The sequence below is a fragment of the Ylistrum balloti genome, unplaced genomic scaffold, assembly GCF_031769215.1.
Source record: "Ylistrum balloti isolate Yb309-2 unplaced genomic scaffold, AGI_CSIRO_Ybal_v1 Utg370264, whole genome shotgun sequence".
In the NCBI taxonomy this organism is placed as follows: Eukaryota; Metazoa; Mollusca; class Bivalvia; order Pectinida; family Pectinidae; genus Ylistrum; species Ylistrum balloti.
In genome coordinates this window covers 708,400-734,081 of record NW_026782207.1, presented here as the reverse complement: position 1 = coordinate 734,081, position 25,682 = coordinate 708,400, and the positions used below count along the sequence as shown (strand labels likewise).

General features: G+C 33.9%; 1 protein-coding gene and 1 long non-coding RNA gene across 4 annotated transcripts in view; both read left to right on the top strand.

Moving 5' to 3' along the window:
- The first annotated feature begins 7,231 nt into the window (after window positions 1-7,231).
- Window positions 7,232-14,690, top strand: LOC132552626 (uncharacterized). Its single transcript, XR_009554337.1, has 5 exons — window positions 7,232-7,345; window positions 7,845-7,956; window positions 10,341-10,418; window positions 11,191-11,296; window positions 11,759-14,690. It is a non-coding gene; the product is annotated as an uncharacterized LOC132552626 (long non-coding RNA).
- A 3,026-nt stretch (window positions 14,691-17,716) lies between these two features.
- Window positions 17,717-25,682, top strand: part of LOC132552634 (HEAT repeat-containing protein 5B-like) — a 61,621-nt gene continuing 53,655 nt past the window's right edge. For 2 of the 3 annotated variants that reach the window (XM_060216822.1, XM_060216821.1), the window contains exon 1: window positions 23,021-23,334. In XM_060216822.1, coding sequence (XP_060072805.1) covers window positions 23,298-23,334 — 37 coding nt within the window. In that variant the 5' untranslated portion in view covers window positions 23,021-23,297. Of the gene's footprint in view, window positions 17,787-23,020; window positions 23,335-25,682 lie in introns of those variants that run through there. The other variant, XM_060216823.1, reaches the window with a different exon arrangement.

Genomic DNA, 25,682 nt, shown 5'->3' with positions numbered 1-25,682 from the left:
GGAAATAAAATTTTTGTTAAAGTAGGTAGTCAAAAAGTTAAAGCATTAGTAGATCAATTTCTAAATCCAACAAACGAGGTGCATTTACCAAATTTGCAACAGTAGCCGAGATGTCAAATAGATGATGAATCGGTCACAGTAGTTCCGTATACCTACCTAAGCACTTGCAGTAGTCAGCGATCACAGCACATTAATACTGCTAAGGACCTAGGAATTTCTTAAGATGATGCTGAATTGACGGAACAGCAGAAGGAAAAATTATGATGTCTCATTGGGAAGATCTATCAGAGATGGGAAGAAACAGGACAAGCTAGGCCAGTATCTTCAACATGCTACAGAAAAACAGAAAAACAAAGGGAGATAACTGAAAAACTGACAGAGGACATGTTACAGCATCATAATAGAAGAGTCTACCAGTCATGGCATTCACCAGTCGTATTAGTGAAGAAAATGCTACAGGAAAACCACAAGAATACAGATTTGCGGTAGATATCTGAAAACTCAATGCTATTACTGAAGACATAAACTTTCCTCTACCAAGACTAGATGACATCCTAGACACAATTGACGATTCAAAGGCACAGATGTTTTCAACACTCGATCTCGCAAGCGGCTTTTGGCAGTTACCACTGGACCCAGCCACAAAACAAAGTCAGCTTTCGTGACGCATCAAAGGGTTTTTCATTTCAACAGACTGCCATTCGGACTCAAAAATGCACCAATGTCATTCCAAGCCTTGATGAATAGAGTATTGAAAAATCTAAACTTCAAGTCAGCATTAGTTTACATTGACGACATTTTGGTATATAGTAGAACTTTTTCTGAACATTTACAACATTTGGATACAATTTTTGCAACCCTAGCAATAGCAAATCTAACTCTGAAACATACCAAATGTAAGTTTGCAGCCAAACAGGTGAGATACTTAGGCCACATCCTCTCAAAGGATGGGGTCAGTGTGGATCCTGAGAAGATAAGGGCAGTGGCAGAATTTCATGTATCGAAATCTACCAAGCAAGTACGCAGCTTCCTCAGCATGTGTAATTACTACAGGAAGTTTATGAAAGACTACGCCAAAATAGCTCAGCCTCTGAATGAATTAATGAAGAAGGACTTCAAATTTGTCTGGACAGCACAATGTGATTATGCCTTCAGGACACTGAAGAAATGTCTAACAACAGCGCCCATTCTATCTTTTCCAGACTTCAGCAAACCCTTCATTGTATCAACAAATGCATCAGATTATGCCATAGGGTATGTTCTAGGGCAGCTCGATGAAGACGAAAAGCAGGAACATGCTGTAGTTTCTCAATGAAAAAGGATTAGCATTAGTAGAAGCTAATACATTTCGGCCATATTTGGAATCATCAAAATTTACTGTGTATACAGACGATTCGACCATAAAATGGATACAAAATAATAAGAAATTAAATAGTAAGGTAGCGTGTTGGGCACTACAACTCCAAGGATATAATTTTGACGTTAAACATAAGGCAGGACAGAAGAATTTAAATGCGGATACACTTTCAAGGAGGGAGTATATGCAGGACCAGAGCAGATACAAGACCCAGATGTATGAAGCTGCTAGTGTATGCAACATTGACACTCGGCAAAATTTGGAAGATGAGTGAGGATGATATTGATGACAGCCAACTCAAAGACTTCCATGAAGAATTTCACACCAATCCTGTACTTTCCCAATCACAACAGCAATGTTCAGATTTTGACAGTATTTTAGCGACAAGGAGGATGGACTGGTGCCAGAAAGCCATATTTACTGCAAGGAAAATTGTAGGTGAAGCCTACAATTATCAAAGTAGGGATGGAGTTCTATTCCACATTTTCCAAAGATAGAAATGCAGCAGATGGGTTGGTTTTCCGAGTTGCTGTACCCCAATGCATTCGACATGAGGTTCTCGTAGCCTATCATGATAGTAAAGTAGCAGGTCATCAGGGACAAGAGCATATCTATGAGGCTATCAGAAGCAAATACTATTGGCCTCGCATGTACCAAGAAATTAAAGTTGCGAAACATGTCAGCAAACCAAACGACACTTGGCTGAGCGCCCTACACCTCTCAACCCTTTACTGGTAGAAGTATTATTCAGTAGGTGGCATATCGACATACTAGGAGGCCTACCGACTACATCAGAAGGTTACAAATACATCCTGTTCGTTGTAGACGGCGGTTCTAAGTGGTGTGAGGCATTCCCACTGAAAACACAATCTGCAAATGAAATTGCCCTTGTTTTGTTTAGAGAAATCTTCACTTGTTATGGTGCACCACGAACTTTAGTTTTGGATCGGAAATGTTTCAAACAAAGACAGTCTTTACAAGCTCAAATCACCCACAGACAAACTCGGCCTGTGAGAGAATGAACTCTTATTCTACAACAATTGAGAATACATTGCAGTGAGAAGCAGAACACATAGCCTGATGTGTTACCAGAAATGATGATGTCCTATCACATGACACCAGTGACTCAGTCAACGTTACATTCTCCGTACTTTATACTACATGGACAAGAAGTGAGAATGCCAATTGATTAAAGTCTTATTCCAAGACCAACCCTACCACAAAATTTCCGAATTCTCACAACACCTGGAGAATCTAGACCTAACAAGGAAATTAGCAAAGCACAATATGAGAATAGCACAGGAAAAGTACAAGAGGCAATATGACAAACCTGTAAAAAAAAAACCCGCTGAGTTTGTAGTTGGAGACAAAGTTTGGTTATACTGTGCTCAAGTTCCTGTTGGTACAGCTCCCAGGTAACAAAGGAAATGGTTTGGACCTTACAATATTATCCGTAAAGGACCAAAGGATACATTCAAGCTCAGAAGATGTAGCGACAACAAAGATGTACAGTCACTAATCCATGCTAACAGATTATGATCCTGAAAAGAGACACATCGATCCACCTGAATTACATGAAGATGATATAGAAGAAGCAGAACTTGATGCTGAAGAAATGGATGATAGGAACTTACAAGATGAAGAGGATAAAAATATACTACAGGGTACACAACCATTAGAGTTTCAAGAGAGGACTCAAACAGACAGTACACCTCAAGCAGAAATGAACAATACTCTTCATCGTCAAGATACACCAGAGACTCAAAGTTAGGAAGATATTCAGAAAAGTCAGGATATAGCACATCGCAAGGAAAAGAGGATCATTTCCAAGATTTTGTCAGCAAAGCGTAGTAACGACGTTCTTTAATATTATGTCCAGTATAAGGACAGAGATGTACCGAACGTATGGCTTTTCCAAAACATGGTTCCAGAGGAGCTCAGACGCCAGTTTCATGATACCAAGAATATGGCTGGCAAGAAATGGAAATGTCCTCTACAAAAACAAATTCTTTAATGAACAAGAGAAGGAAGATAAGGATGCTGCCATAGTTGTGCCTATTCATCAAGGTCGTCCACCAAAGGACATATACTTTCTGAATCCTGACAAGAAATGTCCTAATACTGGAACATTAAAGGAAGCGGACTGTACAACAAGATTGCTTTTTCAAACCAATATAACATATTATTACTGCAAGGTTCAGTATTCGGAAACAGAATCGCCATGGATTTCATTAAAACATGAGTGAACAAGAGGGATTTTGTGTGGGGTTGGACCGACATTTTTACTGGAATTTATCACTAGGCAACATGCTGAACTAGCAGGAAGGAGGAAATGTTCAAAGAGGAGACGTAGGACTTATCAAAATAAACAGCGGCTTAAAGCCAAGCTACTGGAGACAGTCAAAGATGGAGACGGCACATCTGGAAACTGTACATTTCTACTACAGTTTCCAGGACGACCTGTATGGACCAGAGATGTTCTGATGGCAGACTTTGCTGTTGGTAATGCCCTCGATTCAATGCTGACATTTAACAAAGCAGTAACTGATATACCTGAATTGTGGCAGGATGCAAAACAAGTTTATGTACTATAGGGGAAATTGTTAGAATTAAAATTTTATAGACAATAAGTTGCTAAATTCTAAAAGTCTTGAAAATTTTTTGTTAAATTGCTTATAGTGTAATATCATGTAGATTAGTGCTACATATGAGTGTAATGGCCATACACCATGTGTATATTTGTATTAATGTTATTACAGTATAGGCGATAATACATAGGATATCTTGATATTTTTAGCGTTTTAGGAAATTATGTTAGGAAACATCATATTAGAGTGTTTGCGAAAAAGCTAGCGGAACAGGTAACAAATTTCGTGTTCTTAAACTGCTAGTAGACAACACAGTATGGTGTTTGTTTTTAAGTTTTTAGTCATAGGCATTAAAAAGGATTTTTTAGCATTTGAAGATTAGGGAAAAAAATTTGGTTTTTAAAGAATAATCAAATTATGTTTAAAAAAAATCTCAACAGGTAATAGTTATGTTAGGATTTAGGAATTAGGAAATAAGCTAAGGTCACATGAGTCTGTTATGAAACAATTGTAGCACTATGGTTGTATCTTATGACATATACAAAGAAGCTGAACAGATCCAGAAAACCATGTCTCAATGATAAGCTTCAGTCCGACCGGAATCCCAAATATAGTACTATTTGAAGAAAAGTGTAAAATTTCATGGCAACAACTTTCTAGTGGAATGCAGACTTAAGGATATAACTTCACATCAACTTAAACAGGACTATATCGATGTAACTGCATCTAACTTAATAATAGTAGAAGAAACTGGGAAGAGGACGACTTCAACAGGAACCTTAAAAGTACACTGCTGACATTATAGAAGGAACACTATGCAAAACTATATAAAAGATTTGTGAAACCATACAGAAACTGTATTAGCTAAACTATAGAGGAACTGTGTATTGGTAAAACCATACAGGAACTATACGTGTATTGGTGAAATCATACAGGAAGTATACATGTATTGGTGAAATCATACAGGAACTATACGTGTATTGGTGAAACCATACAGGAACTATAGAGTAATAGTGGTACCATTGTATAGGTGCAACTTACTTTATATATTGGTGGAACCATGAACAATAAAGGAACTATATATCTGTATTGGTAGAACTATTTCGAGCTATGAGTATATTGTATCATAAGTAAGCAAGAGAGGAAAATGAGCTAAGTTCTTATAATTGAGTATGTGTTGTTTTCAGTATAAACAGAACATAATGGTATCTAGGCATAATATGAGAAATATAATGATCTCATGGAATATGTGATAATGTGACTGAATTCCAACATTATTAACTTGAGATATCTTGAAGCGTGTAACTACCTTTTATCATTGAAGGAGACACTCGCTTAAAAACACATCTGCAGATTGCATATAATTATTATTGAATTTTATCATTTTTAGAGTTTTCCTATGTGACTATGCAATGGTATATATATATGTTATATGATATGAAAGTAGAGTCTGAGTGTGTTATTCAAGTTTGTGCTCACTAAATTGCAAGTTATTTTGAATAGCAATTCAATTCGTTTTTGGGCCGTAATTTAGTATTGAATGTTGTCAACAAGATTTTTTCTTTCTTAAATGGAATCTTCTAGTAAGTCTCTTCAGTTAAAAGTTAGGCTAGTAATTTTTTTTAAATACATTACTTTTTTTTTTATAGTTGGCATTTATGTTTATAGACTGATCACCTATAAATATAAGTGTTGTTTTGTGTCTGTCTTGGCTTGATCAACCATCCAGACATGAATAGCTGTAGTATTGTTTGTTTTTCTGTAAATTTATCTTACTTTTAATAAAAAGGAACAAATTTTAGCATATTTTTGTATATTCAAATAATTTTTTAATGCTTTTAATCAGGAATAAGAAAATAACACTGTTTATATGTCAGGATGTCTACAAAAATCTCTTAATTTAAATGCACTTATAAATAAGATTAAAGATAATTTCCATGTTCAAAAGTACAACATTTCTAGCAAAAACATTATTATGAAAACAAATTTTGAGAATTGGAAAAAATGGATGCCCACTTTAGAACTATAGTATGTTTGCTAACAAGTCTGTTCCCAATGGCCATGGCCTTGACTTTACCAAACTGACTTTAAATTTATTTAATTTTCACAAAATTAGTGCTATTTTTATTTAATAATGACTATAACCCTCCAGATTCTCTTTCTCTCTCTCTTTTTGTTTGTGATGTATAATTATATATTATTATATATTAATGAGTGAGTATATGTGTATGAGGAAATATCTTTGATAAGTGTAAGTGATATGATATTGTATGTGTGTGAGTATTTTGTTAAGTGGTTGTGAATGTTGATGAGTGAGTTTGTGTGCAGTAAGTAGTAGATACATGTGCATGATGATGATGATGATATGATGATGAAGATGATGCATGTATATGTGTAAGACATATTCAAGTAAGAGCACACAAGTGTGAGAGTGTGTGTGTATGTTTTTGTGTGGATTCTCTTGTATATTGTGTAATATGTAAAAACCTTGTCAAAAAATAAAAGAATTACCAAAAAAAAAAAAAAATTGTATTTGTATGTGTGAGTATTTTGTTAAGTACATGTAAGTTTGCTATGTGAGTGTAAGTTGGTGTGATTGTTGTTGATGAGTGAGTTTGTGTGCAGTAAGTAGTAGATACATGTGCATAATGATGATGATGGTGATGCATGTATATGTGTAAGACATATTCAAGTAAGAGCACACAAGTGTGAGAGTGTGTGTGTATGTTTTTGTGTGGATTCTCTTGTATATTGTGTATTGTGTAATATGTAAAAACTTGTCAAAAAATTAATTACAAAAAAAAAAATTATTTCATGCAAATTCTTCTTTTCAGTATGTATCAAAAGTTTAGATTTTTCTTTTGCTATTAAATATTGTTTTGATTTTTGCAGTACGTGTGTAGATGTGTATTTGTTACTAACAATTTTCTTTTATATCTGTAAATATGTACATAGTTTAAGAAAAAACCTAATAAAAAAAATAATAAATTAACAGTTTGCAGAGCAAACTAATTTGGAGGGATATTTTGCACAAATTACATTGCTTCTTTTCAAAATAACTTCTAGCATGTATATATGTTTTAATGAAAATTGTGCTCAATTACCATATACAAATGACATATAGTATTAGAATGAAAGAAATCCCATATAAATCTAACTAGGTTGATTTCTGAATGTTCATGTAACTTTGATAGTGTCAGAACAGTTGTATGTAAATGTGTTTAGATGCAATAGTTTCAATAGTCAGAAAATGTGCAAAATATCCCTTTAAACCATTTACAGATTGACAGACTACAAAGAGTGACAAGAGGGGGAAGATGTCAAGCATTTGATTGGAGATTGTACAGCATTTGAAAGGAAACTGTTAGAGAACCAGGTGGTTATCACAGTGTGAGGAAAGGTATTTAATTTGTTATATCTGAATTGTTGGAATGAATGGTGCATTGGTTAAACCTTTCATTAGGCACAAAGCATTACACCAAACTGAAACTACAGTACCACACTAATAAGAAGGCCTGTGCATATAGTTTTCAGTGGATGTTTGATTACATAATTGTCCAGACAGCGTCTTTGGCAACCAACAAATTTATAGTATGACAATGCAAGTTGTTGCGTGAGGAATGCCGTCACGATGCTAAAATAAATATTATAAATACATCAGAATTTAAACATGTTCAATGCCAGTGACCTCGAGGGTTCATGGAACACATACTTTTTTCCCAAATCTTTACATACCTTGTATACAACACAAGTTAATGACTGCAAAATGTAGTATGTTTGAATGTGATGTCTGATTAAATATTTACTATTTATTTTACTTAATACAATATTAGGAAAATGTTTGTTGGTGAAAGCCTCATTCAGTGGTTACTGAATAAAAAAAAGTTCCCTCTTTTCAGACCAGAAGAGGAGTACCTGTTATAATTCCAGCAGATGCAAGGAAACCGACTGACTACCTCCCAAATGAATGGGTTAGAAGAGATGCAGGGATCCTGGTGTTTGCCTGAAAAGGTATAATCCACATGTTTAAAAATTTCCTTGATGATTTCACTTCACATATCAAAGAAAATTAAATCCCTAATGATATTTTCTGATTTTACAGTATGTCTATCATTTGTTTAAATGCTGCAGCTGTGCTAGATTTCTGTGTGGTGTCTGTTGCAGGGGTAGGGGTTGTCTGTGCATGTGATTGTCATGGTTACCTACTGAAAAAATGCTAAAAATGCAAAAATACTACTAATTCCAACCTAACACTACAACTTTATAGAAGAAATTTGTTTCTAAAAACCCGTCTCTGAAAAAAATGAAACCCCACATTGTCCACTCCAATATGACAAGACCAATTTTTAACAAGGATTTATTTTTCAAATTTGAATTAAAACCTAAGTGATGGGATGATCTAATGAACAAAAATATCACCCATGGCCACACCGCGAAAATAACCTGGAAATAACTATATAAGAATAATCAATGTATGATGACAGTTTTGATGGAATGCGTGTATTGAAAGTCTATTTTCAATGTCACAATTTCCTTTTTATGACACTTGATAACTATCCTTTAACCTTTATTGCTTATTTTAAGTGACCATCAAGGCCACTTTATTTATCAACCTGTAACATCTCTCATAAACCATTTGTAAACTATTAAACTTTGCATAGATGGATCATTAACATTGATATTGGATTTTGAAAATTTGCCTCTATTATCAGCAGATTTTTTTTTGCCTTGTTTTGCAGCTGAAAAAAAGTTGTTTCCCCTAGCCAAAATGTGAGTTTGTCACAAAATGATGCAAAATCCAAGAATATTTTCCCAATTTTTCATAAAACACTACTTTATTCTATTAAGGGATAGGATGCTGTTAAATCAAGGCAGAAAAACACCATGTTTTGTATACATGTATACAAGAATGATGTAAGAACTTGAAGAATAGCCAATTACAATTTCAAGGTCAGAGGTTAAAGTTGGGGGCAGAAAAATTTTAAGGTCAAAGGTCAAGAAACGCAGACAAATCGAAAAACTAGATTACCAGGTACTGTATTTTCAGGACTGAATTTCAAAAAACACATTTACAGAAAACACTAATATCCACATTGCACACTTCACTACCTCTCATATCTTGGCTCCCAAAGACACTTAAGCCCCTATTCTCAGATATGCTAAACTATACCTATACACGGAACCTAAAAATTGATGATGCGATATGTGAAAGTTTTTTCTCTGTGAACACGGTTCATAGTCCGGTTTACACTTGGAACTCCATCCTCTTTCGTTTATAGAGGTCACAGTATAAATGGTCTCCTCAACTCGGGCAAGGTCAACACAAGGTCACACGTTCTCCAAGGAGGCCTAAATATTTTCAGTACCACATTACGAGGTTACCTACAAGGCACAACCAGCGACATACAATACCTATTCTGTACATATATTTACTTCTATTAAATCAATCTAACATTATTTAACATACCAAGCTCCTGTTCATAGGATCATAACCTTATCCGTTACTTATATACAGAATATAACCACTACATAATCTTCCCTTCCAAGAGACATTCTACACACACCCTTATATTAACCCACACTGGATAATAAACACACAATATATATTTTATCTACTTAGTATACATCCTAAACATTATATATCTACTAACAAACTCGGTTTATATCTACTAACAAACTCAGTTTGATAATACTCACATCAACTCCTAGGTAGCTTCATCCGGAACACTCCTACAGAAATATGGCACACAGCCCCAAGGAGAGTCCTGTTTTACAAAGACATGGCACACAGCCACTTGGACACACAGTCCTGGACAAAGTAGAGGGCACACAGTCCCAAGTACAGCTTACAGTCCCATGGACACACAGTCATGGACAAACGCAGCTTCGAAGCACACAGCTTAGAAAAACTATTTACAGGCACACAACCATTAGCACCCAGCTAATAAAATTGTCATACTGGACAGACACCAGTCCTAGGCTCCCCAAAAGCCAACATCATCTGGAAGTAGGCACACAACCCTCCCAATAGTACTCCGTCAATACATTGAGCCCAGCCTAACACAACCTCCACCGTCGAAGTTCTGTCTGATACTGTCCAACCCCACCTAGGGTACCTGACAAAATACCTGGCACGTGCATGCTCAGCAAAAGTTCCTCAACTTACCTGAGAAACACCCAGTACATACCTGGCACTACACTGGTCTAACCAGTTTTCTGACTTGCCTTGCGGACAGCACATGCATTACAGGTGTATGAATGCACCGTCACAGTTGAGTAACCTCAATAGTAAATAATCGTAACTACAGTAGTAAGGAGTATCCTGACAATTGCCCATATAAATAGAAGTCAGAATGTGTCACCTTACTTATTCAAATGCTCTGTTTTTGTTTCAGGTCTTTGATCCAAAACCAAATGAAATGGGTTGTCAATCATATGGACCACTCACTTGACAGTCATTAGATGCATTACAGGTAACTTGAAATACAGAATAAGATGCTCACACATCCAGTATAACAAGACTGTGATCCATTTAAACATTGTTAATTTTGTTTTTTAAATCTCGCCATTATGCAGAGTAGTGGAAATGTCGCACTCCAGGTTTCCATTGGGAAATTTTGGTTCAGTCATAGGAAATGTTTTAGTGTGAAGTGATCTGGTCAAATTAAGTGACACAGTTGTTCTACTTCTTCACGGAGCTGATTTATACCATTGTTTGTAGATTTTTTCATAGATAGTGATATTAGTTCTTGTTAAATACATAGAATTTGCATTATTTCCCTACAAAAACAGGCTTCAACTTATTTTTTAATTTAAAAAAAAAATTTTTTTCACTTTTTTTTTGTAATAAAAATGAGGTGATTTTAATTTTTTTTTTTTTATAAAATGCAATACTTCTGGCCAAGAAAAGTTGGTGGCAATATTTGTCACTTCAACAAATAAAAAAAAAAGTGAAACTCCACCGATACAAATGTCGTTTAAAATTGCAAAAAAGTTGGCTAGTTACAAAAATATCAGGTATCACATGAGAAGAAATGCATTAATTTATTCAGCCATAGATATTTTTCATAAAAATTGAAATTTATGTTAAATATTGCTAGATAAATTATATATAAACTTTTATTTTCTTTGAAAAAAATTCCCATAATTCTTCTACTTTTGACAATATAAAGTGCTGTGCTACCAATCATGGGGATTATATTTAATGTGATTTTTATAAATATGTGTAACATTGTTATGCTTAAGGTGCACAGATGATGTCTTAGAAAAAACACAAATGGCCAAGATACTACTACTACAAGACCGTGTGGGAGAGTTTCGGACAAATCCCTACAAGACATCCAAATAGAAGGTTTGTTTCCTTTGATTTTTTTATGATTTATGGTGCTTCAATTCAACTTATCAATAAAAAATTTTACTAATTCAAAGAATATTTCAAAAACTTTTTTATCTGTACATCAATCTTGAGTCCTAGTATTGTTTGCTGCTCTGACACACCAGAGAATCATTACTACTATACTAAAAGTGTCAACTGAAATATTTTAGTAATGAATATTACATGAGTTCTAATGAAAACAGATGCTTTCTTGGACCTCCATCATCTTTTCTGAATAACCTTAAAACACTATTTTGTTATCACCAGGCTTAGTAATAGCCTCTTACCTTCATGACCTAGCCCCAGTATCTTTTTTTTTTTTTATATTTTCACATTGCTAAAGGACTGTAAATGACTATCTGAACATTATTGGTTTAAAACAAGTAGAAATAAAATGACTGAAGTGGCCATTATTATATGAAGATATCTTTATTACAGACCTTATCCAGGAGTCATTATTCGCTGAACTGGATGAATATGAGGATTTACATGATATGACATCACCTGACATTGTAGCTGCCATTGAGCCATGTGATTTGTCTGTGTTAGATATCGCCGAAAAATTTGATGATACATATCGAAGCCCGTTAAAAAACGAAAGTCTGCTGCTCTTCAAAAAACAGAAAAGTACGGCCAACACGACATCAATGTGGGAAAGCAATTGACCTAAGCAGGGTTAATGATTGGAAAATTTGGAAAAGAAAGAAATTGAAGATGTACTGAAAAAATTAACTCTTCAGAATTGTGCGAACTGAATGTGGATCAGAAACCTAAAACTGTTTCATGCTATTTCTGCTGTTCAAATTTGTAGAAAAGCTTGATTGTGGGTCAGAAACCTACAATAAATGGATGTTCTTTTCATCATTGGGGAGCAGTTTGTAGACAATGGATTGATCTAAGTTCTAATGTGAAATCATTTATTACCAACTTTTTCATTAACATTGTCAAACATGGCATGTTGAAAAGCATGCCTCTTTATGTTGTTAATACTTAATTTTGACCACTTGTTTTATATCATATTTTTTTAACATCTTGTGCATCCGTTGTCATTCCTTCATGCAACAGTCTTGAATAAACTAGGATCAAGGTGTGTGTATATATATCGTAGTACAGTTTTTTTTTTATAGAAATTCTGGATTAGTGTTTTGTATATATATATAATGTACAGCACCATTTTGTGGAGAACTTTTATACACAAAAAAATAACATTCAATAGAGTTACTTTTATTTTTCAAGTTGTTGATACCAAGAATATAAATGTTTTTTTTAAACAGCTGGAAAAGAGCGATTGCAGATGGTATCTTGCATGAATTTAGTCTCTGTTGAAAAATCACTTGCAAGCTTTGAAACAGTGATTTGTTTTTAATCAAAAGCAAGAAAAATGTGCCAATACTATTTGTAGATGATAAGTACGATATTTCCATTGACATGACCAAGGATGGATGAATTTCTAAGTTTGCAGTATTTCAATATGCTCAGTATGTAAAATTTCTGTCAAGAATGTTTGATAAAATGAATGACCTTGACCCATTTTCAAGGTCACAGGGATAAATGTTTAATAATTTTTAATGATTTCTTCTCAATATCCAAAAAGTTCTGATAACCGGCCCATAGTATGCTGGAATGACTTGCCAATTATGTTCATGTTATTTATATTTTCACTTTGTAAAGGTCACAAGGGTCAAATTTGTTAAAATCTTTAATGACTTCTTGTCAATAACAAAAAGGTCAAGGCTGTTGAAATTGGTTTTTCAATGTTAGTGGATGAAGGACAGTCGTTTTCAAATAACTGACCTTGACCTATGTTAAAGATCTCTTAGGTTGTAAAAACAGAAGATGTACAGCATTAATAATGGAAGATGCACAATCCAATGGTACATTTGTGTAATACTAATTATATAGAACTTCATGTCCCTAAGGAAAGTTAAAACTTTTGTTTATTAGGTATCAAGTTTAGTGTCAATCTTCATGAAATGGTCAAGATGAACTTTTATAAGAAAATAGTAAAACTTAAAAGGTCTTATTAGCATTTGGAGTAGGCGAAATTTAATTCCAATTGGACAAGTCCGTTTAATTAAGTCACGAATGATTTCACAATTTAATCATCTTTTTATTTCTTTACCAAATCCAGATGAAAAAACATTTAAGAAAATAAATTCCATTCTCTATGAATTTTTCTGGCACAGTAAAGTTGATAAATTCAAAAGAGAGATTATAGTTCAAGAATATGTTTGTGGTGGTTTGTAAATGATAAATATCTACAACATTGTTGATTCATTGAAATGAAGCTGGATTAAAAGATTATACCTGTCTTCAGGTAAATGGAAAACTCATTAAACTTAATAGATTTTTGAATATTGGAGGTAACTATATTAAATCATGCCAAGATAATTATAGTAATGTTTTCTGGAAAGATGTACTAGGGGCCTGGTCTAGACTAGAGAACTCGGATAATATGAAAACAATTAAAGGGAAGTCACTCTTGCGAACACCTGTCTGGGACAACAAGTATATAACTATTGGTGCTAAGACAATCTATCCACAAAGAAAAGTGGGGAGATCTTTTTTATTTTAATGATGATCACTGGTCAAAAATATATGCACTGCCTTTTCAAATCACTAAAAACTCTAAACTTCAATGGTTACAATTTAGAGTCGTGCACCATATATTAACTACAAACTCTTCTCTTTTTAAAGCAAAACTAGTAGATAGTTCTCACTATAACCTCTGTAATGCTGAAAGGGAAACTACTGTACATATGTTCTGGGAATGTGATCAAGTTCAAAATTTAATTCAAAGTCTAGAAAGGTTACTGGATGCTTTATTTATACCCTTTACATTAAATAAACAAACATTGCTTTTTTGGCAAAATCTTTAATAACAATAATGTAATATATAAAGTTGATAGTCAGGTTATTTTGCTCATGAAACATTTACAGAACTAGGTGTCTACACAAGACACTGAATATTAACTCATCACTTTGTGCCATTCATGATCATTATAAAGTCCACAAATATATTGTTGGTAATAAAGGGGAGATAGCTAATGAAAATTTTGTGTTGGAATGGAAGAAGTGGGAAAGCCTAATACAGATATAAGATTAATGTATACGATTTGTATAATTGCTAAATTTATTAAACTAGTTTCCAGTCCCCGACAAGGTCGCCATGCATAAACTTTACATACTTTCTAATTATACCATTTGCCTTCCATTCTCTCTATCTCTCTGTTAACCTTTGCTACTTCTCTTAACTGTTCAATATTTCCTAGTCGAATTTTTTTATATATTTAATATGCATAGTCTTGTAATATGAATACCAGAAAATTCTTATTTCTTATCAATATATTTGATTTGATCTCTCTCTCTCTCTCTCTCTCTCTCTCTCTCTCAGTGGTTTTTTTTTTTTTTTTTGTCCTTTTGCAACTTTGTCTGCTACATATTGAATGGTTGAATGCTTATGAATGGGTGTGTGTGTATGTTTGAATGATGATAATGATATTATATTGATGATAATAGCATCTATTGATGAAATAATATGAATTTACGTCATGATGTTGTCCTGATGTATCGGTGTGTGCATGTAAAGTGTCTGATAAATAATTTGTATATTTATGTCATGATGTACGGATGCTTCTGTGTGTACAGCACACGGATGAATAATATAGGAATTTATGTTGTGATGATGTATTGAAGTGTATGGTTGTGAGGGTGTGGGTGTGTGTATGTGTGTGTGTGTGTGTGTGTGTGTGTGTGTATTTATAGGCATTATGAATAGTTACTGAATCTATGTCATGAGGATGTATCAATGTTTTTGAGTGTGTGTATTTGTGTGTGCATGTGTGTGTCTGATAAATTAGAATGATATATGAATTTGTTATAATGATGTATTGATGTATCTGTGTATGAGGGTGTGTGAGAGTGTATGTGCATGTATACATACATGTGCCTGATAAATAATTCATGAATTTATGTCATGATGATGTATGTGTGTGCAAGTATGTGTCTTATTTCTATATCAAGTATTGATGGCTCTGAGTGTGTATATGAATGTGTATGAGTGTATGTTATATTTAGTGTGTTTGTCTACAGCCTTTGTAAAAACTTTGCAAAAAATAAAATTACAAAAAAAATTCTATACTGCGTGTTCTTTTACTTTAAAATGTTCTGCATCTTTTTTGGAAGTCAAATTTAGTAGTACCCATACTTTGTGCCACACATGCCGACGCCCAGCAACAGAACGAATAGTTGGAGAGACCGAAAGCCAGAAGAGGCGTGACGTAAGCAGTTGTGGAAACAAGTGTATTTGATAAAATGCTGAATATCAACAAAATCAGACAGAAATGTCGGATATTACTTTTTGTGGATTGTGAATTGGTTTTTACATCCGTTTACGTAATTGTGTTTAATTATTTTTAACTTATATGAATATATATCATGAGATAAGTAATGTATATAGAACGTATGTAAAACAGATCTGCTTCACCAGAACCCATTTGCTTCAAAATCTCGTCATATTTCAGGTTTTTGCTACGTAGTTGGTTATTAGTCCCCTGCCAGTGAAACAGGAGGGGACTATAGGGTTTCTCTCCGTCTGTCCGTCCGGATGTTGGTTTCCAGACGATAGCTTGAGAACAGATTAATTGATTTGGATCAAACTTCATACAATGGTAGTTTATAAGGCAATATAGTGTGGGATTTTGTTTGGGGTCAAAAGATCAACTACAAAGGTCACTGTTACTAAAAATAGAAATCGTCACAATTTAGTTTTCAGACAATAATTTGAGAATGGATTGATGGATTTGGATGAAACTTGATACACTGGAAGCTTATAAATAATATAACAAGACATTTTGATACAGAACAAGTTCTACATTACTGTTAAAAAATAATGTATTTATACTGCAATTAGATCATGGGGCCAAATTTGAGAACGGATTGATGGATTTGGGTTAGCTTTGATACAAACAGTTTGCTTTACAACAGAACATTGGTGGGCTTATTAGCAGACATGGGCTTATTTGCTGATAAATACAGTAATTTATGACAGGGGACATGTGTTGCATGCAACACTAACTGTAAGCTTGTTATAGATATGAACATCTCTTGATAGGTTGGTTTTATTCGTTGCATTGAATTTTAGGTGAAACAGTACTATGTATGCTATTAACTCTACACTCACAAACACGATTTTGTGAAATGAATCTGAGATACACACCTAAGGGAGAAGGCGGGCATGTCTTTGTCTCACAAGGGGAGTTTTAAACGTCACTTTGTCCAAATTTGACAACATATTTAAATATGCAAATTAGATTTTACCCGATATTTCCAGTCTATGCCTGAAACTACGTAATATAAAAAGTAATTAACAAGGTGTAGCAACGGTTGGTTTTTAATTTGCTGATGATTGAAACACAAAGAACTACAGATTTACTCATTACTTTTCCAGTTTCTATCTTTATTTACATTATTATTACTATTGAAATGCAGTAAAATGACAAAATGAACTTGTTTATGTTTCATTTGAAATGTGACCAAATGACATTCATAATTTGTGGAAATTGAACTTGTTTATGTTTCATTTGATACTGTAATACGGGTTATCCTAAAACAAAATAATTACACACACAACATCACGTGTAATGTATACCATTTTGTGTGTGTGTGTGTACGATTATTCATAATTTGTGGAAATTGTAAATGTATTTTTTTAATTTACATCTTTACCTACAAGGCCAGGATATGATTACATTCACCTATATATAAACCATCCCTTTAATTTTTATGAGCTAAAACTCAATCAAATTACTGTTATTCTAATGACAGATATCCCTTTTTGAAGAAGAAAAACATTATCTACATGCACCATGTCATTTCTTTAAACAGAGACATATATATGTGTGTGTGATATAAACGTCTCTGCTTTAACTACCAGAGTCGTGGCTACATACAATAAGGAATTGTTTTTTATCAAATCAATTTCCTTATAAAACATAATAAATATAATTAAAATGCATAAAGTGATTCATATTTGGTTAATGAATTAGGTTAAGTCAAAATTAAACTTGTATTGCATATGCATGTAATATGTACACAAATGATACGGACTTCAATTATTATAGTCACTTCTCATGTCAACTTAATCATAATTCTTCAGATGAAAAGGACATTTCGTATAAAAATATTTACTTTTACATACAAAGACGTAACACGATGAAAGAGGCAGGGCCTATTTACTCGTGTACCTATAACAGCGGAAATCCATGATTTGCAGACACGAAGAGTCAGTGTTTATGATCGAACGCACCCTCCGCAAGTGAGATCTATCAAGTATGACGTCACCCTCCCTCTTATTTTGGAGCAATGGGCATGCGTGAAATAATTGGAAGGAAGTGGATATTAGCATCAACGTGAATACAAACATGAATAGTGGGATGTTCTAATACTCGCCAGAGTGTTTTTAAATGTAAGTATGAAAGATGTCATTACCTTTTTGTAGTAATTTGGACAGGTACATAATGCTCATATCGAAAATATGTCTCAATATACCGAAATACCCGTATTGTCCACTGACATGCTTCACGATGTCATTGACTTATCGTGTGTGTAACTTGCCATTAGGCAGTTAGGCGTAACTCGCGTGACAAAATGTCAAAACGGTTTGAAAATAACAGAATTGACTGAAAAAATTATTAAGTGCTTTCGTTGGGGATTGTATGCTTTTTTTGGATCGACTATAATAATCTGTGGTTGTAGTGAAGATACAGAAACAACACTTCATTAAGTCGACCTACTTTCGAACCGGCGTCATTTAACCCTAGAGGCTTGGCATATATGACGGTCTGACAGATGCATAAGACACATTATTAGGTCATATTGATTCGGATTACACAGCTGGACGTGTATTTAAGTTACAATAATTGCGATATTTTTAGTACTGAATTTTTACCTCAGAAGTTGACAATGTTTTGTCTGTGAAGCGTATATTGACAGTCAGTTGACAATATTCAAGCATTCAATGGTTTACATTACAATAAATCATAAATATTTTTTTCTGTTTCTCACCTTCACCAAACTTATACATATATGGATACTGTAGTTTGGTTATCAGATCCCAGATTATAACATTCAGTGTGTTGTTATTATAATGGAGTCCATCAGTGGCATCATCATGATCATCCATCCTTTCCAACTTTCGCATTTCATTACTAATGTTTCTGATTTCAACTTCCTTCCTTCATCACCTGGTGGCATTTATTAAAAATAGGCTTATCGCAACCTTGTTGTGATCCATTAAGCAAGTTTATTGCCGTCAGCGTTAGTAAATTTGAAATGAAAATTCTTGTTCAGACTACAATCTTTCTATCATTTGGTTTCGTAGTTCAAGTACAAACATACATATTTTGTTCAGCTATTTAATGAATTAATTAAGAATGATTTTCATATTCAAATGTTCATGTCTCAACACATTCTAAGAGGAAACTTGACCATGTAATTATATATATGATTATAATAAGTCAATAAATTATATTTGAATTTGTTACTCCTATTATAGTTTCTTATAGTTGTGGCCCGGTGCAAGAAGGCTATGTTATGGCATGATACAAGATTACCTACTCCTTCAATGAAAATATAAATATTTTAGTATCTCAAGTCATTGCTTGATGTTATTACAATCATCTGTTTATTTTTCAAATTGCCTAACATGTTGTGCCAATTAAATTAGATTTATTCGGATGAGTTCACCAAACAAATTGAAGTTCTGTCTGTACTGCAATCAGTAAATGCCAGAAATGTGCTCCCACAGAATCTTAATATCACATTAGACTGGGATAATTTCATTCAATATTAAAACAGTTTGAATACAGGGCTGTAGTGATTCAGTTGACTTTGAATTCAATTAGATTTTCCACTATTGTTGGACTTTTTAAAAAAAGCATATCTTTGTTTTGTATTTTTTTTTCTTCTAATTTCATATCATACTTTTGGCTCATATAGCATACATTCATAGATGTTTTAAATCTGACATGTCGTTTTTTGAAACACAATTTGCACAGTTTTCTTTTTGTCTAGATCTGTACAAGTTGGCACACCTAATGATGTCACAAACATGAAATGGACCTATACATTGGACTTAAATGTTGATTAAGGAGTCATTTTGTTACTTGATTACAGTTGTTTACAATTATGATATAAAACTGATTAGTTGAGCTTGATATGATAAGCCTATCATGAGACTTGTTTTAAGCAAAGTTGGGTAAGACAAAGTCTGGAAGTGTTGTTATAGTCAAATTTGGTTATAATCTGATTAATACAAGCTTTCTGTACATGTATATTACTGTAACTGTCTCTAATACATAGTTATTGCAGTAATTGTCTAATTGATAATTTAATGAAAAGTATTCCTGGAAAATTATTTAATTTACATCAGCTGGAATAAAATGAAATTAATCTAATTTAGAATTAACTCAAAATGATTTCACGATGAGATGGCACAGATTTTTATTGCAACTGTAAAATGGAACCATGTATGAAGTTTTGCCTTCACAATTTGAAGTGGTCTGTTCAGTTAAGGATGAGCAGTTTTGGTATGTATATGCTAATGAGTGGTGATTGAAACACAGGATGGCTATATACTTGGAACTGTCAGTGAGGAACCCCCCTCCCCCCACATAGAGGTGTGCACGTAGAATATTTCAAAGAGTTGCCTGTGTCTACTGGTACTGCCATAGCAACTTCCTAATGAATCAACACTGCTGTTCCCTGTTCCTCCCCACTTGATCAAGTTTCCCCTGAGTGGTTCAGTTGCTCCCCATCATTTTGATACTGACAGCCAACATGGAAAGTCACAGGCTTACTTTGATGTCTTGCGTTGTAGTGATAATATTGTGTTAAAAAAAAGAATGTGATAAAATTTGTGAAATAGTTTTTATACTCTAAGCTTGGTCAAGGTTTTATTTCACTGATGTGAGGAATGTATAAATTAAAAGCATACTTCAGGAATATTATGAGCACTGATTTGAACATCATGGGTGAGTCAACTATTTAAAATGTTTCTTTTAATTAATGTTTTTCACTTACAGATTTTTTATTTTAGGAACCTGGCATTAGATCATCTTGATTTTGTTATTCAATACTTACTGATACAAAATTTGCCAAAATTGATCTAATTTGGTGTGGAACCATCATTACTATTAAAGTGCATCATGTATTATTTGAATTTGGGCAACTGCCCTTTGTGAAAAGAGATTGGCTAAGGATGGTTCAGTCATCCACCAAACTCTTTATTTTTGGACAGTTTACATGTGTAAGTTCTGATGATATGCTGTCAAAGTGAAACTAACAATCATTGAAGTAGATGAGATCTATGGTAAGTAAAACTTGCCTTTTGACATAGTCAAAATTTACCAGTGGACACATCTCTTAGCAGTGTTTGAAAAAGAGAATGATTTTAGAATCTGTGAAATTCTATTTGGAAAATTGTAAGTATTGAAGTTAAAGTACATATAATGCCAAAATTTATTGTGTGTGACAAAATCTGGAGTTCTTTTTCCCAAAATTTTGAATCAAATTCATTTTAATGGCTTTGATTTCAGCGTTTTAGTTCATTTTCATTGAAATGCATGTATTAGCAGAAAATTCCAGTTGGAAATGAGCTAGGAATTCTTGCAATGATATTTTGAAATTTTCCCACAACAATGTCTCATAATCATATCCTCTGGAATTTTGTTATTGGTGTAAATGGATTGCATGCAAACTTTTAAAAGTACTTGAACTGTTTTGTTTATCTGAGGTAGTCTGGTTTATATCTTATATTACAGACCATGGGCTATGTGTTAAATGTCAGTTAATTCGTATGGTATTTTGTGGAATAGATTTTCTCACCATTAAGCTGTCATTTTGTTTACAGTGCAGATCCCTAGAAGTTTCCATAAAAATTAGTTGATTAACTTTTCCATAAGATATCAAGAAACCTTTGAAATTGAATTGACTTTAATACTATTTAATTGAAGTTAATGTAAGTCTTCAGTAAGATCATTTGATTTGTAGTTTGTACATTGTTTACAGGTGCTGCTGTACAAGTCAACTAAAATTTATCATAAAGAAGGCAAACAATTTGAGGATAAATTTTCTGATGCAAAGAAGTAATCATTTGTTTATGTGATAATGAACTTATAGTATTAATTAAATAGAAATTATCCTATTTCATTGTGACAATACTGTTGAAATTTAGATCATGAAAATTAATGATGATTTTGCCAAATTGGTATCTATTGTAACATTTCTGTAAGAAATATATAGCTGTAGATATGTTATAATGGGATGATTTTCCAACATTAAGGAGATTTTTTAAACTGCTTAGTCAGCTCTTATTTAGTACTCAAACTTCATGTTGCTCTTCAGGTATTGTAATGATAATTACAGGTACAGGTTAGGGAGAAGGAGTTCAAAGTCAAATGTCAGATAATTATGTAGTATAGTCTGTAATTTCAGGTTCAAATAGAACCATGAATAAAAACAGGTCCTTTGGTACATGTTGACAATAGCATGCAGACTGAAGGGGTACTACGACACATACACAGCTGGCAGACAGAACAGGCAAAAACAGGCAAACAAATTGTATACATATGTTATAGATCTACAGAATAAGATTGGAGTTTGTGTGACAGGAATATAGGACAAAGAAAAATTCATTGTCAAATAGTAAAAGCATTGGGAATCCATTTTGTTGTATCTTTACTGTGATATATACATTGTATATCTAGGAGAGTTCTGGTATGGAATGTACGTTGGTCAATGATGTCAGTATTATTGCTAATGATATGAGCTTTATTCAAACATATGACATAACTACGTGTTCTGCTGGTGCAGCCATCTGTATCTGGTGTTTACACAGTGATACAAAAATGGATTCATCTTTTTCATTTTCAAAGGCATTATTTTATTCACATCGTTTAACATTCTGTGCTAATAAGCTACATCTGTAGCATTAAGGAGGACTTGGAATATGTATCAATGCAGTGAACAAGGGAAACATGGAGACTGTGATTATGCTGAGAGAGCACAATACACTGTCACAATTGCTTAACTTCATTTTACTGAGGGAGATAGTGTATTGGCTGTAACAAGGGGATCAGCTGTCATGTTTAGTTATATAACATAGTTTTGTAGGTGTTCCTGGGTAGGGGATCATCCACCACAGGTCAGAAGGCAACTTTTTCCCAGGAAAGAGCGAGAGTTAAGTTAGACGAGATCTGTAACAGTATATTTGGGATGGGGACAAAATACCAAACAAGTTTTGTTTTGTGTACACAGTAGAGAAAGAAGAGATTGGAATTATATGAGGTTTTTGACTGGAGTTTGTGATCTACTGTCCAAGGCCCAGGCTGGATAATTAGGCAGGCTAGACATATGAGAAGGTATCCTAGTGATAAGGCACACAATGATAGTGTTTCTGTGTAACTGTATCCATGCTGACTTGCCTCAGCTTCATCAACTTGGGCAGACTGGCTGTCAAAATCAGGACATGTGATAAGGTATATGTATTATCTGGGATTGTAGACAACACAGTTGGCTTTTTGTAACACTATGTACACAGTATCCATCATCAGTACCATTGTACCAACAAAGCCTTGTATCAGTGAGGATGGTAGTCTGATAGGTACCTCTATCTATAATTAGTCTATTTACATGTGTGATTTACACCCACTGGTGGAAGTACTTACATGTATAGTACCTTACCACCAACCAGTACAGTGGCAGATCCTGGAGACTGCTGCAGACATTCGACTTTGGATTAACCAGTAGTGTTATCAGTAGTCCTGAATCATAATCGGGACCAAAAACTGTGGGAATTCATCCTTTAGTTATTGTGTTCAGGTTTGGATTAAACGTTTTTCTGATGGAGATCATTTAACAAAAGTTTGGATATCTAGCCTTGTATAGGGCCTGATTCAGGTTGCCAATACAACAGATCATGGACTTTCCAATTCTTGAAATTGAAGAAGTTGAAGGTGACTATTCCCAGTTTAAGCTTCTATTTTTGGCTTGCTTCTGATTACTGTACATGTACAACATTCAGACTTGAATTTTAACAACCGGATGCATGATGATAAAGAAACATGTTCACTGAGGAGTGACCAAAAACTTTGTAAACAAATACCAGCAGTTTACTTACATCAGGAGTGTTCTCTAACATAACCAGCTACCTAGATATGTTTACCTGTATAAGCAATAGATCAGCTTTAGATTGCAGTAGACCTCTGCTTTAGACTACTGTTTGCAATACCTCTTTATCATAAAACGGTCTATTAGAACTGAAGACACTGGTTTTAATTGTTCTTGTAAAAAAGAATTGATAAATTGACGCGGAAAGCAAAGGTGAGCCATCCAAGCAGACCTAAAAGGCTATGGTTTATTCTATATCAACTTTGACATATGAATATTAGGTCATGAATTATATGTTCATATTGGGTTAAGTTGTATTGGTCTTTTACCTGGAATAACAAAGTACAAAACATAAGAATGAAGAAAGTAATTATTGGTAACAGATATCATCTTGAATGACCCCATCATAATTAAGAATATATTAACTGTTGATCAACAAAATTTCCTTAATTTGAAATATAACATTTTTTATTTCTTTATTTTGATTTTTTAATACCTCATGTTTCTGATATGTTTATGAAAGTCTTAAAAGTGAATTTGATTGGGGAAAAAAATAAGAAAAGCTTGGAATTTTTAAGATGTAGATATCGGTAGTTCACACAAAAGTAGTGTGTGCGGTAGGCATGAATGGAATTTAAAATGCTTCTGAATTTTTTGTGTGCATGTGTTTTGGGCAGATTGGTCTAAAAGAATGTAGTCTGCTTCCTTGCATGCTGCAGAAGTGAACTAGCATCCAGCAGGGTCTGTGTGAGACAAGCACCATTAGTGGTGATCTGAGGGACGGACAGGTGAACAAGTCTGGCCAGGTGTTTCTATATGATTGTTATACCTACTGGTACAGGTATCCGGAACCCATAACACAGATATAGAGTCCCACACAGGGAGCTCTGCTGGGCTCATCAATCACACAGGAGAAAGGGTAGCAGAGGAGGTGTGGTGAAAAGTCTGGTAAAATTAATGGTAGCAGTCATATCTAGATCACAGACATTTAAATCACTTTGATAGTTCAACTGTGTTCTGTTTTTCTGAATGAAATATCAGGAGCCCTGATAGCAATTGTATACATGGTAATACAGCCTGTAGATTAGGGTTATAAAGTGTTACGTAGACCAGTGGGAATTTCAATTCATTCCAAGATCTATATCTTTAATATGTTGTGTAAGTGTGAAAAGTTAATTTATGATGCTATATATGATGACCACTTTGAGAAATGAATGATCCTATTTTTGAAATGAAGATTTTAATCGGAATGTTCATTTGAGGTTTTATTACATGACCAAATTAATGAGAATTCTATCAGAAATTGTAATAACTAGATCCATGTATATATTGTCCTGCTAAATTAATTGTCATTTGGACTGTTATAGTCTGTGCAGGAATTACGCATATGGAGGTAGTTTGTGTAAATAAGGGCAAATCTCGAGCTCTCTTGGTGTCCTGCTGTTGTGGACCTCTTAAAATATAACAGCTGGAGGCATGCGGGTTAAATTAAAGTTGTGCCACATTTTCTTGCTATGGTTGCAGAATTTGTTAAATATATGTGTGTTGAAAAGGATATAAAGTTGTAAAGGACATGTAATTATATGGGTGCTTACTTACAAACTTTGCTGGAGTACATATAGCCAAGTAATGTAGGGGCCCATGGTTCGATCCTAGCTCACCCCTTATTGTTCACTCGATCAGAAGAGCACTAGTAAGGAAATTTGTAAGAGCTTGACCAGGGATTCAAAGTCGGATCCCTCGTTAAGACATGAAAAAAATAATTACTTTTCTAATTAGAACTGTTGAACACTTAATAGACTCCATTTCATATTTAATTCTGCATGACAATTATTAGATATGTGTTAGACTTGTCAGAATAGTCAGACAGGTCAACTTCTTTTAATTACAATTAGATACAGGTCTAATGTTTTCCGTTTCTTCATATATACCATGTAGATATGTACATGAGTATATCTTCCCCATTCTTGGCACTATATTAGAATCAGGGGCTCTGGCATTATGGTGATGAAAAAAATGAATCGCAGATCAGTCTGATAATGAGGGAAAATCACTTGGTGCTGAACTGAACAGCTATCACCTTATCAGAATTAGATCTACATCTTTCATCTAGAACATGATGGAAGTGTTTTGATTGGGAGGAAGTCCAGCCTTGTTGAATGGAAGCAGATGTTTACCTAGACTGTGTTTACTG